The sequence below is a fragment of the Callithrix jacchus genome, chromosome 17 (genome assembly GCF_049354715.1).
Source record: "Callithrix jacchus isolate 240 chromosome 17, calJac240_pri, whole genome shotgun sequence".
Taxonomy (NCBI): Eukaryota; Metazoa; Chordata; class Mammalia; order Primates; family Cebidae; genus Callithrix; species Callithrix jacchus.
This window is the reverse complement of record NC_133518.1, coordinates 71,099,162-71,115,633: the sequence shown is the minus strand read 5'-3', so window position 1 is coordinate 71,115,633 and position 16,472 is coordinate 71,099,162. Positions and strand designations below refer to the sequence as shown.

General features: G+C 46.7%; 1 protein-coding gene across 10 annotated transcripts in view; it reads right to left on the bottom strand.

Annotated features, from left to right (window-relative positions):
• CCR4 (C-C motif chemokine receptor 4) overlaps window positions 1-12,709 on the bottom strand; it is a 62,813-nt gene extending 50,104 nt beyond the window's left edge. For 8 of the 10 annotated variants that reach the window (XR_008477471.2, XR_013528721.1, XR_013528722.1 and 5 more), the window contains exon 1: window positions 12,487-12,709. Coding sequence is in view for 2 of the 10 variants with exons in the window: in XM_035278291.3 (XP_035134182.1) it covers window positions 3,127-4,209 (1,083 nt within the window). In the remaining 8 variants the exon portion in view is untranslated. Of the gene's footprint in view, window positions 1-1,008; window positions 4,261-6,251; window positions 6,299-12,486 lie in introns of those variants that run through there. The other 2 variants (XM_035278291.3, XM_002759711.7) reach the window with 2 other exon arrangements.
• Window positions 12,710-16,472: the final 3,763 nt, after the last annotated feature.

The following is a 16,472-nucleotide window of genomic DNA, read 5'->3' as shown; positions in this document are numbered from 1 at the left end:
ACTTTCTTTTGAGTGTTCTAAGAGGGTTATGGTTGGATGTCACCAGAGAGTCTACATTCCTGTCCTGAGGGGAATCTTCTCTCCAACTTTGTAATAAGGGGAGCTCTGACTGACTTTGAGGAAACGAAAGACCTATCCTCAAGCGAGATATGACAGCCACTTGGATTGCACCTCACCATTACTTGATCCAGCCTGTGATGGAAATGAAGGGACAGTAAAGCCCCTTTGACCAGTCTTTGTCTTTTGGTGCCCTAAAGTTTCTGTCTCACTAGGATTAGATGAATAAAATTAAAAGCTCTCTGGGAAATGAGAGGCAGCTTCTGATTGCACAGATCCAAAACTCTCCTTTAGGAACATGGATGCTTTATATTCTCAGGTGTTTTTTTTTTTCAATCCCTCTGAAGTATGTTTTACAGAAGAGGACACTGAGGCTAAGAGGGAAAAGTAACATGCTCAGACTAACAGAGGAATGCAGAGCTAGGATTTGGCAGATTGCAGCCCCCCTCACAGAAGTTTTCTTCCTTTTTTTTTTTTGAGACGTAGTCTTGCTCTGTCGCCCAGGCTGGAGTGCAGTGGCACAATCTTGGCTCATTGCAACCTCCGACTCCCAGGTTCAATCAATTGCCAAGCCTCAGCCTCCGAAGTAGCTGGGATTACAGGCGTCCACCACCACGACTGGCTATTATTTGAATTTTTAGGAGAGATGGAACTAGGTAGATCTCAAGCTCTTGACCTCAAAGTGATCAGCCCACCTCAGCTTCCCAAAGTGCTGGGATTGCAGGCATGAGCCACCACACACACACCCTAATTTATTCACTGTCATCTCCAAGTGCCCTACAGCAAGACAGCAACACACAACCCCACATGGAGATAACAACAGGGAACACTTTGATTGCTCCACTTGGGCAAGTTCATGTCTACAGCATGTGGTGGAGCAACGGCACATCAGCAGCTCTGATTCTCACCCGCGTCAAGAGATCTAACACAAACACGATCAGGAGAAAATGCTCTGTGAGGCTATATATGAGTTTATTTTATTTTATTTTCTATAAAGACAGCATCAACTTTCCCTCTTTAAAATCACTTTTCTGAAAATAAATTTTCTAGAAATGCATTGTTTATAAATGTAGCGCATATAGGAATGTATAAACATAACAGAAGCATTTTAAACTGGTTAACTCAGTTAATAGCTTGCAAGATAGGTTTTTGTTTTGGGAGGAATTGGAGGTGTCCTAGGTTTTTTTGGTCTTTGCCGAATTAAGGCTGTAAGGATGGAGATAGCAATTTATCTTAATAGTATAAAAGGATTAATTAAAGAATTTAAATGACTTGTAAGGAATGACTGACCAAACTTTTGAGTAACCCATAAGTTAAAAACTAGGGCCAGGCTGGGTGTGGTGGCTCACGCCTGTAATCCAAGCACTTTGGAGGCCAAGGCGGGTGGATCACCTGAGGTCGGGAGTTCAAGACCATCCTGATCAACATGGTGAAACCCTGTCTTAAAAAAAAAAAAATAGGGCCAATATTTTAAGAGAGAATGACACTTTTCACAATTTCATAATTTTTTAACAACGATTTTTATACAATGTCAACAATAACTTTTAGTTGATTATTTTTATTTCAGTTGATAGCAGGCACTTCAAAATAATTAAGGAAGTATTATCATTCTTTATTAATCTCTACTTTTAATTATGAAAGGATAGTTTATAAACAAGTAATAAGACCTTGGCTGGGCACCATGGCTCATGATTGTCATCCCAGCACTTTGGGAGGCTGAGGCAGGCAGATCACCTGAGGTCAGGAGTTCAAGACAAGCCTGACCAACATGGTGCAAACCCATCTCTACTAAAAATACAAAAATCAGCCAGGAGTGGTGGTGTGCATCTATAATCTCAGCTGTTCAGGAGGCTGAGGCAGGAGAATTGCTTGAACCCAGGAGGCAGACATTGCTGTGAGCCAAGATCACACCACTGCACTCCAGCTTGGGTGACAGAGTGAGACTCCATCTCAAAAAAAAAAAAAAATAAACAAGAGGCTGGGCACAGTGGCTCACGCCTGTAATCCCAGTACTTTGGGAGGTCGAGGCGGGCGGATCACCTGAGGTAGGGAGTTCAAGAACAGCCTGAACAACATGGAGAAACCCCATCTCTACTAAAAATACAAAATTAGCTGAGTGTGGTGGTGCATGCCTGTAATCACAGCCACTCGGGAGGCTGAGGCAGGAGAATCGCTTGAACCCGGGAGGCAGAGGTTGCAGTGAGCCGAGACTGTGCCATTGCACTCCAGCCTGGCAACAAGAGTGAAACTCTACCTCGAAAAAAAAAAAAAGTAAATAAATGATCTCAAATAAATGTATTCTTGGCCTATGTATGATTTAAAATTTTTTAATATTCATCTGTTATAATTAGAACAAAACATGTCTACAAACAAATGAGAAACTGTGTTTGAATTTTCACAAGTATGTTTGGATTTTGAATGCCTTGTAGTTCACGTCTGGAAATCAGACTGTGCTAATGTCTTCATATCCTTATCCTTGTATCAGTATAGAAAGTTTGGCTTCAATCAACAAACAGATAATCCTTTACATAAAGAATTGTGATCTGGTTTCATCACTTTGCTAATTGTTTCTTCATATATTTGGCTCAATGGAATATACTATGCCTGAGATATATTATTAGAAAAACAGTTTTCTATATTGTTCCACAAAAGCAAGAAATTAATTAGAGCGCCCATTTTCCACAGCAAAAGGTAGCCATTTATTCCATCAGCCAATGCTCTGCAATTCCCTCTGCAAAACCCATCAGTTCAGGTTAGAAGGGAATGGTCTTTGCCTTGCAATATTACCTACAACTTCATTCAAACACTGCTCGGAGTTCTCCTCAGACTGACTCATGCCTGCAGGCAAGCCTGGTATGAGGAAGGATGCCTCAGGCCAGGTGAACCCTTGCCAGGCTGGACTTGTCCAGTGGAGAGGAAACGCTGCCTGCAGGATGAGAAGCCATCTTTCCACAGTGGGTGTAAGCCTTCCTCCTCATGCTGGTTCAGGAATCTCTTCCTGAAATACCATTTTAACTAAGCTCTCAATGTGGAAAGTCCATTGACTCTGCGTTTCACCTTTTCATTTTTCTACAGAGCATCATGGAGATCATGATCCAGAGTGGACTGCGTGTAAGATGAGCTGGGGGTGTCAGCAGAGTAAATTTGGAGGAGCCCACAGTATTGGCAGAGCACAAAAAGCCCCCTGCAGGTTTTGAAGAGTTGGAGGATGTACTTGCGAAACTTCTCCCCCAGAAAAAAGTAGATGATGGGATTAAGGCAGCAGTGAACAAAAGCCAGAGTTTCTGTGGCCTGGATGGCATAGTCCAGGTATCTTTCAAAGGTGCAGTCCTGAAGGACTTCTAGCTCCACCAGGGTCTCTAGGAAGAGCACAACGTTGTAAGGTGTCCAGAACCCAAGGAAGAGGACCACCACGGCAAAGATCATCTTCACCGCCTTGTTCTTCTTCTCGTTTTTACAGTGCTGCAGGGTCCTGATGATCATGGAGTAGCAAAACAGCATGACCCCCAAGGGGATCACCAACCCCAGAATGTTGATTTCCAGGGAGCTGAGAACCTTCCATGTCGTGGAGTTGAGAGAGTACTTGGTTTTGCAGTAGGTATGGTTGCGCTCAGTGTAGCAAGTACTGAACAGAAAGCCCGGAAGGGAGGCGAACACAGCCACTGACCAGGTAGCCAAACTGGTGATGACCCCAGAAGTCAAGGTCCTCGCCCTCAAGGAAAACACCGCGTGCACAATTGCCAGGTATCTATCAATGCTCATGAGCATGATGAAGAATATGCCACTGTAAAAGCCCACCAAGTACATCCAGGAAATGACCTTGCACAGACCTAACCCAAAAACCCACTGGTCTGCTGCGTAGTAGCCCCAGAAAGGGAGGGAGAACACGAAGAGCAGGTCCGAGATGGCAAGGTTGAGCAGGTACACGTCTGTCATGGACCTGAGCCGCTTGTATTTGAACAGGACCAGAACCACCACAGAATTCCCCAGCAGACCAAACACAAAAACCAAGGAGTACAGCGGAGGCAGGAAGAGCTCCCCAAATGCCTTGATGCCTTCTTTGGTGCAAGGCTTGGGGATACTTTCATACAGATAGTAATTGCTGTACATGCTTTCATCGAGGGTGGTGTCTGCTATATCCGTGGGGTTCATTTTTTAACTCTACAGGCTCCTCAAGGCAGGTCTGGGCCCAACCAGAAGAAGCTAATGAGGGGAAGAACAAAATAATGTGAGAACAAAAATCAACCGAAGTGTTGCTAAATGCAGAGCATGTTGTTTTGCTCCAGGTCTGTATAAGCCCTCCCCGAGATGAAGGGCTTGATTCCTCGCAGGGCCCCGCAGCCAGGTGAAATAATTCTTGGGCTTTGGAGGCGGACACAGATGTGTTTCAGATTCCAGCTCTGCCACTCACTGATTTTCTTACCTCTCAGCTAGGAGCTTCAGTTCTCTCATTTGCAAGTGAGAATTGTAAAACCTCCTTTTCAAGCAGGTGTTGTTCAAGGATGTGTTTCAAAAAGATATTTCACAACATGGGGTTACTGAGATCACTTTCAGGGATGACAGAATCAGCTGAGTGATACTCAGTTTGGGGTATTTTATATGCAGTTCAAGGAAGATCATGATCACCGTGCAAGGCAGGCACCAGGTGTGGTCATGGTCGTCATCAAACTGCATGATGCAAAAATGAGTTCTATGCACAGGATCCTGCTAGAGTGGGAATGAGCCCGATGGATCTAGAAAACACACATCGCAGCCAGAAATAAAACCCCCACCTCCCGACCACCTTCACTTCCAATCTAAATTGGCAGATAAAGAGGCTGAAATCTTAAAATTAATCACATGCTCACATGTGTATCAGAGCAATTCAGCACTGATGGGCATTTGTACTCAAGGCCACTCCCCTGCTTCCTTGGTGAGGCTTCTGTGGCACCCTCACATTCCTTGTTAAAACCCTTTTCACCTTCGATCTCTCCCCCCAACTCTTAGCATCACACACCCAATGCCCAAACTGCATTTCTCAAGAAAAAGCTTTAGAAGCCGGGTGTGCAGTGGCTCGCGCCCATAATCTCAGCACTTTGGGAGCCGAGGCAGGAGGATCATTTGAGCCAAGGAGTTCCACACCAGCCTGAGCAACATAGGGAAGCCCTGTCTCTGCAAGAAATTGTTTTCAAAGTTAGCTGGGTGTGGTGGTACATGCCGATAGTCCCAGCTACTCAGGAGACTAAGGCAGGAGGATCCCTTGAGCGCAGGAGTTCAGAGCTGCAGTGAGCTATGATGGCACCACTGCCCTTCAACCTGAGCAGTAGTGTAAAACCCTGTCAAAAAAAAAAAAAAAAGGAAGAAAGAAAAGAAAAAGAAATAAAAGGAAAAAATAAAAAAAATTTGGTTTACTCCTGCAAATGGATACCAAGACGTGTTACATTGCAGAGCCTCCAAAAAAGTTTGTTGAATGAATAACAATTCTAGTCTTTCTCCATCATTTTACCAGTAAAAATGAAAGCAATAAACAAGACTGAGGAGTTAGGGAATTATCAGGAGAACAAAACAATGGGAGACACAGCAGGTCAGTGTCTGGAGTTCTTCTATAGGCCTCATGTGTGTGGTATTTCTTGCCTGGGAGTCTCGCAAGGAACAGACAAGTGTATGTTTTTTATGAAAATGATCTGCTGGGCAAGGTAGCTTATGCCTGTAATCCCAGTACTTTGGGAGGCCAAGGCGGGCGGATCATGAGGTCAGGAGATCAAAACCATCCTGGCCAACATGGTAAAACCCTGTCTCTACTAAAATACAAAACATTAGCTGGGCATGGTGGTGGGCGCCTGCAGTCCCAGCTACTCAGAAGGCTGAGGCAGGGGAATCTCTTGAACCCAGGTGGCAGAGGTTGCAGTGAGCTGAGATTGCGCCACTGCACTCCAGCTGGGTGACAGAGCAAGACTCCATCTCAAAAAAAAAAAGAAAATGATCTATTTGTCTAGGGCACGTGGACTCAGGCCAGAAGTGTGCAGGAGGAGAGTCCTGCGTAAGTGAATGCCCATTAGATGAGGGCTTGGAGGTGTGGGGACAGGTAGAAGGCGTAGGGGCTGCACGGTAGGTGCCGGTTGTGAGCCCTAGACGGCAAGGGGCTGAGCATCTGAGCCAGGTCCAGAAAGCAGTGTGTGGCTCTAGGCTCTGAGAATGTCCCCGTCCCCCCTTACCTTGCTTTTCTGAAAGCGGCTCTGAGGAAGGTCTGTGAGGCAATGCCAGGCTTGCTCAGGAAGCGTGGTGCTAAGAAGGACAGGTGCCTCTCAAGAGTCTGTGGCTTCCTGTGAGCACCAGCTCTCTCCCTCACCCAACTGTGCTAACTTCAAGTGGGTTTTTTTGATAGACGTAGAAAGCAGAAAATTATGATTATTAGTCATTCATTTCCCAAGACTGAAGGCCAGGAAGGTTTGTTCTCTGACAGGAAAAGATTAAGAAAATAAATGAAATCAGCTTCTTTTTAAAAAGGAAGATTATTAGTTTTTTTAAAATGTATTTGTTGGCTTTTCTAAAAACAAGTTTTTTAATGAAACAGGGTCTCACTCTGTCACCCAGACTGGTGTTTAGTGGTGCAATCATAGCTCACTGTAACCTCGAACTCCTGGGCTCAAGCGATCCTCCTGCCTCAGTCTCCCAAGTAGATGAAACTACAGGTGCGAGCCACCATGCCTGACTAATTTTATTTTTTGTGGAGATAGGGGTCTTGCTTTGTTGCCCAGGCTGATCTTGAATTTCTGGCCTCAAGCAATCCTCCCACCTCAGCTTCCCAAAGCACTAGGATTATAGGTGTCAGTCACTGCTTTTTCGCTTTTCAGTTTTTTTAAAAAAATTTCAATTTAACTGGCCACACGCGGTGGCAATGATCTCTACAGTTAACTGGCCACACGCGGTGGCAATGATCTCTACGTTTAACTGGCCACATGCAGTGGCAATGATCTCTACATTTAACTGGCCACACGCGGTGGCAATGATCTCTACATTTAACTGGCCACACGCGGTGGCAATGATCTCTACATTTAACTGGCCACACGCGGTGGCAATGATCTCTACGTTTAACTGGCCACACGCGGTGGCAATGATCTCTACGTTTAACTGGCCACACGCGGTGGCAATGATCTCTACATTTAACTGGCCACACGCGGTGGCAATGATCTCTACATTTAACTGGCCACACGCGGTGGCAATGATCTCTACATTTAACTGGCCACACGCGGTGGCAATGATCTCTACATTTAACTGGCCACACGCAGTGGCAATGATCTCTACATTTAACTGGCCACACGCGGTGGCAATGATCTCTACGTTTAACTGGCCACACGCGGTGGCAATGATCTCTACATTTAACTGGCCACACGCGGTGGCAATGATCTCTACATTTAACTGGCCACACGCGGTGGCAATGATCTCTACATTTAACTGGCCACACGCGGTGGCAATGATCTCTACATTTAACTGGCCACACGCGGTGGCAATGATCTCTACATTTAACTGGCCACATGCAGTGGCAATGATCTCTACATTTAACTGGCCAATGCAGTGGCAATGATCTCTACATTTAACTGGCCACACGCGGTGGCAATGATCTCTACATTTAACTGGCCAATGCGGTGGCAATGATCTCTACATTTAACTGGCCACATGCAGTGGCAATGATCTCTACGTTTAACTGGCCACACGCAGTGGCAATGATCTCTACATTTAACTGGCCACACGCGGTGGCAATGATCTCTACATTTAACTGGCCACATGCAGTGGCAATGATCTCTACATTTAACTGGCCACACGCGGTGGCAATGATCTCTACATTTAACTGGCCACATGCAGTGGCAATGATCTCTACATTTAACTGGACACATGCGGTGGCAATGATCTCTACATTTAACTGGACACATGCGGTGGCAATGATCTCTACATTTAACTGGCCAATGCAGTGGCAATGATCTCTACATTTAACTGGCCACACGCGGTGGCAATGATCTCTACATTTAACTGGCCAATGCGGTGGCAATGATCTCTACATTTAACTGGCCACACGCGGTGGCAATGATCTCTACATTTAACTGGCCACACGCGGTGGCAATGATCTCTACATTTAACTGGCCACATGCAGTGGCAATGATCTCTACATTTAACTGGCCAATGCAGTGGCAATGATCTCTACATTTAACTGGCCACACGCGGTGGCAATGATCTCTACATTTAACTGGCCACACGCGGTGGCAATGATCTCTACATTTAACTGGCCACACGCGGTGGCAATGATCTCTACATTTAACTGGCCACATGCAGTGGCAATGATCTCTACATTTAACTGGCCAATGCAGTGGCAATGATCTCTACATTTAACTGGCCACACGCGGTGGCAATGATCTCTACATTTAACTGGCCAATGCGGTGGCAATGATCTCTACATTTAACTGGCCACACGCGGTGGCAATGATCTCTACATTTAACTGGCCACATGCAGTGGCAATGATCTCTACATTTAACTGGCCAATGCAGTGGCAATGATCTCTACATTTAACTGGCCACATGCAGTGGCAATGATCTCTACATTTTGGATCAGCAACCTGTTAGTTTCTCAACATGGATATGCAGCGGGGAGCAATCAAGATGGCAATGTTCTCCTGACAAGTGGTATCCGAGAGGCCAGAGTGAGAAGGAAGGCCAGAGATGGTCAAGAAAAAGAATCCTCAAGAAGACAGAAAAGAAAAATCCAAATGTATGTGTCTGTGAGTGATTTGGAAGGTGTTAGCCAACCACATTCTTTTTTTTTTTTTCTTTTTTGAGATGGGAGTCTCTCTCTGTTGCCCAGGCTGGAGTGCAGTGGCGTGATCTCAGCTCACTGCAACCTCTGCCTCTTGGGTTCAAGCGATTCTCCTGCCTCAGTCGCCCAAGTAGCTGGGACTACAGGTGCACACCACCATGCCTGGCTGATTTTTTTGTATTTTTAGTAGAGATGGGGTTTCACCGTGTTAGCCAGGACGGTCTCTGTCTCCTGACCTCACGATCCACCCGCCTTGGCCTCTGAAAGTGCTGGGATTGCAGGCATGAGTCACTGCGCCCCACCGCAACCACTTTCTTTGATTCAATAGTTGGCCTCAAACTTGTGTGAAGTGACCTGGAAACACAGTTTCAAGTCCTTTTGCAACAGGAAGACTCCTCACCCAAACTCCTTTGCTTGGAGATTGCAGAGCTTCTCTGGCAGTGGTCTTAGCTGAAAGCTTGATCCTGACTTTGGATGTGGGGAGCAGTCATAGCCAAGGGGCTGCCTGAGCCCTAAGTTTCTCATAGCCTCAGCTTTTTGTCAACTTCCAGATGTTTCCCTCTGTTTTGACAGCTGCTTATCTCTTTGGTTCAGCTTAAAAGAGCCATAAAGCCCGGCATGGTGGCTCACGCCTATAATCCCAGCACTTTGGGAGGCCGAGGTGGGCAGATCACAAGATTAAAAGTTCGAGACCAGCCTGGCCAACATGGTGAAACCCTGTCTACAAAGAATAAAAAAATTAGTGGGGTGTGGAGGCATGTGGCTGTAATCCCAGCTACTCAGGAGGCTGAAGAAAGAGAATCACTTGAACCCGGGAGGCAGAGGTTGCAGTGAGCTGAGATCGTGCCACTGCACTCCAGCCTGGGCGACAGAGCAAGAATCCATCTCAAAGGGAAAAAAAAAGCCATAAATATCATTCTTTCTGAGGAACTGGCATAAATAGGAACTAAAACACTGAGGTAGAATGGTGTTAGGCAACCCCTTTTTTTTTTCATTATCACTTCCCCCAAGGAGTCTTTTGAGACTTTTTTATCCTAACACTCCCTTGTAAAATTTTAATGCTATGGGCATACTGGATATCTGTTTCTGTAGTGTATATATACCTGTGCTTTTTACATAAAATGAGTAAGAATTTTTTTCTCCCAATTTTTGCAGTTTACCCATCTGACAAAGGGCTGATATCCAGAATTTACAAAGACCTAAAACAGATTTACAAGAAAAAACAAGCCAATTCAAAAGTGGGCAAAGGATATGAACAGACACTTTACAAAAGACATACATGAGGCCAACAAACATATGAAAAAATGCAGGCCGGGTGTGGTGGCTCATGCCTGTAATCCCAGCACTTTGGGAGGCCGAGGTGGGTGGATCATAAGGTCAAGAGATCGAGACCATCCCGGTCAACATGGTGAAACCCCGTCTCTACTAAAAATACAAAAATTAGCTGGGCACGGTGGTGTGTGCCTATAGTCCTAGCTACTCAGGAGACTGAGGCAGGAGAATTGCTTGAACCCAGGAGGTGGAGGTTGAGGTGAGCCAAGATCGCGCCATTGCACTCCAGCCTGGGTAACAAGAGCGAAACTCCGTCTCAAAAAAAAAACTCATCATCACTAGTCATTAGAGAAATGCAAATCAAAACTACATTGAGATACCATCTCACACCAGTTAGAATGGCGATCATTAAAAAATCTGGAGACAACAGATGCTGGAGAGGATGTGGAGAAATAGAACACTTTTACACTGCTGGTGGGAGTGTAAATTAGTTCAACCATTGTGGAAGACAGTCTGGCGATTCCTCAAGGACCTAGAAATAGAAATTCCATTTGACCCAGTAATCCCATTACTGGGTATATAGCCAAAGGATTATAAATCCTTCTACTCTAAGGATACATGCACACGAATGTTCATTGCAGCACTGTTTACAATAGCAAAGTCCTGGAACCAACCCAAATGCCCATCGATGATAGACTGGACAGGGAAAATGTGTCACATATACACCATGGAATATTATGCAGCAATCAAAAACAATGAGTTCGTGTCCTTTGTAGGGACATGGATGAACCTGGAAACCATCATTCTCTGCAAACTGACACAAGAACAGAAAATGATATACCGCATGTTCTCACTCATAGGCGGGTGTTGAACAATGAACACATGGTCACAGGGAGGGGAGCACTACACACTGGGGTCTGTTGGGGGGAATAGGGGAGGGACAGTGGGGGGTGGGAAGTTGGGGAGAGACAGCATGAGGAGAAATGCCAGATATAGGTGAAGGGGAGGAAGGCAGCAAATCACACTGCCACGTGTGTACCTATGCAACTATCTTGCATGTTCTTCACATGTACCCCAAAACCTAAAATGCAATTTTAAAAAAATAAATAATACATAAAAAGAATTTTTTCTCCCTTCGAAAGCCAAGTTTTACCTTTGGGCAATATCGCCTCTACTGGGATTGCATGAGGTAGAGGCACTCAGCTCAGCTTCCTTGCCCCCATGAGGCATATAGCAATATCTGGAGACATTTCAGCTTGGGGTGGGATGGAGCTGCTACTGGCTGCTAATGGGTAGAGTGCAAGAATGCTGTCAAAGTCCGACAATGCACAGAAGAGCCGTCGAAGTCTGACAATGCACAGAAGAGCCCTCCACAGCAAAGAGTTATCTGGCCCTGAAGATCAATAGTGCTGAGGTTGAGAAACCCTGAGCTAAAGCAATATTTCCAGAGTCTGAACTGTTGAACCAGATTCATAGATAGCTGTGGGAAGTAGAAATGTTCCTTTTTAAAGTTTCCTTTCTTGTTAAATCATAAGTGTGCTAATAACTTTGTTAAGCCCTACCCTATGAGACTGTTAGACATGCCATGCTTACAATCACGTAATACATTGTACGTCCCTGTACTTTAACCAAGTATCTGTGCTGGACGTGCTCACAGGCATGTCCCAGCTCTCCATTGCTTTTATCTGTTTAGAATAGTTTTAAGTTGTTAGCCAATTGGATTGTTTTTTAATTTACAAAATGTGATTTTACTACCTCTAATTTTAACATCCATCAGGCACTTCAGAACATCTAAAAAGAACAGACGTTTCAAAAACGTTTAGCATTGTCCACTATATATAGTGAGGAATAAAATGCACACAAAACAAGGGCTAGAATATGAAAATGTCTTCTAAATATGACCAGTCTAGCATAGAACCTGCTCCTCCTTCCCAGGTCTTCCAGCCACATGTCATCTAACCCACTGAACAAACCTGAACATACCGCTTCCAGAGGCCATCTAACAACTCCATTTCCAAAAGTCATTTACAGAAGACGTGTATTTTCTATGATTGCTTTTAAACAAATGAGAATTTACAAGATGTGTGGTTTTCTAACTACTTTATCACACGTCGGCAACCTCTTCACATCTAGAAGGGCTAGATGTGACACAGGTTTTCTATTAAAAGGTTGGGGTGCAGTTGAGAGCAGCTTTTTCATATTATATACACAGGCCTTCCATAAACGGCCAGTAAATCCTCAGAGAGGGTGGTGGGCATTTCCAACGGGCCAAACGTGGCCTGTCATTCTACCGTTTCTCTCTTCCGACAGCAAGGTCTGGTAGAATGAAGACTAACCCCCGATGGCCGCTAACCGTTCGGAACTTCGCTCACCTCCCAGGCCTGTTAAGGCCTTTGTCCGTTGTCAGGACTAGGTAGGTCTCGCCCGATGGTGACGGAGTGGTCACTGGGGACCTGGATCTGCACGGCTCCGTGGCCTAAAGAGGCGGCCGAGACCGCCTGCGGCCTTAGGCCGCCTTCCCAGGCCCTCCATGACCTAACGGCCTCCGCTGAGCAGCATTCGAGCGGCCGCCATGTTTCCTGGCCCCCCACTTCCGCCGCCGCAAAGGCACATCCGGGCAGCTCAGCTGGGGCTTGGTCGAGGCCCGGCACTCTTGGGCCAGAAGACCCAGTGGCCAGCAGGGTCCAGGCTGGGGTACGGGCTGGGAGAAGCCGCCGCCATAAGTCATCAAAGTGGGGTGGGGTAGAGAGGTTCGCCACCGCTTCAAGGCTTGGGCCTGGCTAGTGGGGCAGCCACAGCGTAGGCCTCCGGTGTCTGAAGGGCAGAGGGCACGGCCTGTCCCGGGCCCTCCAGCTCACCCGCCCGCTGGAGGCCAGAGGGCTTGGAGGGCCCAGGGGGAGCTCGCCGCGCTCTGCCTCTCGCCGCCAGCCAATCGGATTTTAGTTTAGATTGTGAGGTCTGGCTCCAGCCAACGGAGACCAGACACAGAAGTAAGGACAACCCCAAATGCCTAAGGGATAAATTTGCGTGTGTTCCTTATTGTGTGCCACTCTCGTGGCAAGATGGCTAGGCAAGAATACCCTTCCTGCAGTCCAGAAAGTAAAAATTGTGTTGCTGAAAGATTCTTTGTCTCAGTGCTCATTTTTCTTTGCGGCACCGAGCATCTGTTTTCAACATCTATTTCCAACAATAGCCTGCAAAGGCTGGGCGCGGAAACTCTGTCTCAAAAAAAAAAAAAAAAAGTAGGTTTCAGATTTTGAAGTTGCAGAGGTTACTGCCCTGGAGACAAGTCTTGAGATTGGCAAAGTAACGTTATTGTCCTGGAGAAACACTAAGTAGGTGTCCCTTCAGTAAGAGTTTCAAAATTAAACAGCCAAAAAAAGGACCTCAACCCCTAAAAATAATCTTTTTTTTTTTTTTTTGAGACGGAGTCTTACTCTTGTGTCCCAGGCTGGAGTGCAATGGCACAACCTTGGCTCACTGCAACATCTACCTCCAAGGTTCAAGGGATTCTCCTGCGTCAGTCTCCTGAGTAGCTGGGATTACAGGCATCCGCCACCACGCCCAGCTAATCTTTTGTATTTTTAGTAGAGATGGGGTTTCACCATTTTGGTCAGGCTGGTCTCGAACTCATGACCTCAGGTGATCCACCCGCCTCGACCTCCCAAAGTGCTGGGATTACAGGCATGAGCCACTGCACCCGGCCTCATTTTTTTATTAATGCCCATTTCATAGATGGAGAAGTAGGAACCCAGAGAGGTGAGGTGGTATGCTCAAGGCAACCCAGCCAGCCAGCAACACTGTCAGGGCTACACTCACACTCCTGACATTTTCCTGGACACATGTTCTACTAGGCTTAATTTTTGAAACCTGAGCAGAGAGGATCGGGCCAACGAAAAGACTCGAGCAAGCCTATCCCAAACCAGGATGGTACAGCGCAGGCTTTCAACACGGAGGAAAGCTGAAACATGGGACTATAGCGCCCTCTGGTGTACAAAGCCTTATCTCAAGGCCAAAGACATCAAGGTCCATTCCCCAGGGTCTGGCACCATACCAACCCACAGGGACAAGCGTATCTGAAATTGTGCCTTCAAGAGGAGCGCCACAGGACTCAGCTGCAGAGCTGTGGCGATTAAGCCTTCAAATATGTTATTTACAGCTCAAAATGAGAGAAGCCTGCCAGGCTGGGCCACGCCAGGAGTGAAAGGGACAAGGTAACAATGAGCTGGACCAGGCACGGTAGTTCACACATGGAATCGCAGCACTTTGGAGGCCGAGCCAGGTGGATCACCTGAGGTCAGGAGTTCGAGACCAGCCTGGCCAACATGGTGAAACCCCGTCTCTACTAAAACTACAAAAAAAATTAGCTGGGCGTGCTGGCGGGTGCCTGGAATCTCAGCTACTCGGGAGGCTGAGGCAGGAGAATTGCTTGAACCTGGGAGGTGGAGGTGGCAGTGAGCCAAGATCGCGCCATTGCACTCCAGCCTGGGTGACAGAGTGAGACTCTGTCTAAAAAACAATGAGCCAGAGCTGTATGGGGTGGTTTATGTTCGGCGGACATAGGAGGTTACTTAGGTTTCAAGGGCTTTCTGTCCATTGACTGTTTTGAATAATTTACGTGTTCAGAGCAAAGGGGCTGTCCGTAGTGCCTGGCACCTGGCCTCAGAGAGATTAGGGCTAATGCATAGCGGCCCCCAAGTATGAGGGCCTGATAAGTAAAGGAAAGTGATTGGGATGTGAACTTAGCTGCTCAAACAGGGAAGTCACTGGCCTCTAGCCAGGACCTTAAAACGGAGTCAAGACAGCATTTAAAAACCCACGACAACGATATCACAGAGCAGGTCTGAATAAACAGGCAAACTTCGGTAAGGAAATAGAAAACTGCAAACAACTAAATTGCTAGTTAATTTTGTTAAAGCTAAAAATTCCTACACATTTGGAAATTAGACAACACATTTTCATGTAACCCAAATGTCAAAGAAGATATAACAATGGAAAATAGAAAACATTTATAAGTGAATAAAAATAAAATATCACTCATCGATGTGGTGGTGGGTAGCTAAACTGGCCCATAGAAAATTTAGACTTTAATGGTTTTTTTGGTTGGTTGGTTTGTTTATTTTGAGATGGAGTCTCGCTTGGTCACCCAGGCTGGAGTGCAATGGCACCATCTCAGCTCACTGCAAACTCCGCCTCCTGGGTTCAAGGGATTCTCCTGCCTCAGCCTCCAGAGTAGCTGGGATTACAGGCATGCAACACCACACCCCACTAATTTTTGTACTTTTAGCAGAGACAGGGTTTCACCATATTGGTCAGGCTGGTCTCAAACTTCTGACCTCAAGTGATCCACCCCCCTCACCCTCCCAAAATGCTAGGATTGCAGGCATGAGCCACAGTGCCTGGCCTTAAATGTTTATATTAGAAGAGAAGAGCTGGGCACGGTGGCTCAAGCCTGTAATCCCAGCACTTTGGGAGGCCGAGGCGGGTGGATCATGAGGTCAAGAGATCGAGACATCCCGGTCAACATGGTGAAACCCCGTCAATACTAAAAATACAAAAAATTAGCTGGTCATGGTGGCGCGTGCCTGTAGTCCCAGCTACTCGGGAGGCTGAGGCAGGAGAATTGTCTGAACCCAGGAGTCAGAGGTTGCGGCGAGCCGAGATTGCGCCATTGCACTCCAGCCTGGGTAACAAGAGCGAAACTCCGTCTCAAAAACAGAAAGAAAAGGAAGCAGTAGGGATAAGAAGAGCAGAATAAACTCAAAGAAGGTATAAGGAAGAAAATAAGAAATGTGAGAGCAGCTGGGCATGGTGGCTTATACTTGCAATCCCAGCTACCCAGGAGCTGGCATGGGAGAATCACCTGGCGCTAAGGGTTCCAGGAGCTGGCATGGGAGAATCACCTGGCGCTAAGGGTTCCAGGAGCTGGCATGGGAGAATCACCTGGCGCTAAGGGTTCCAGGAGCTGGCATGGGAGAATCACCTGGCGCTAAGGGTTCCAGGAGCTGGCATGGGAGAATCACCTGGCGCTAAGGGTTCCAGGAGCTGGCATGGGAGAATCACCTGGCGCTAAGGGTTCCAGGAGCTGGCATGGGAGAATCACCTGGCGCTAAGGGTTCCAGGAGCTGGCATGGGAGAATCACCTGGCGCTAAGGGTTCCAGGAGCTGGCATGGGAGAATCACCTGGCGCTAAGGGTTCCAGGAGCTGGCATGGGAGAATCACCTGGCGCTAAGGGTTCCAGGAGCTGGCATGGGAGAATCACCTGGCGCTAAGGGTTCCAGGAGCTGGCATGGGAGAATCACCTGGCGCTAAGGGTTCCAGGACATGCCGAGACGCTATCTCTTGTTTTTGTTTTGT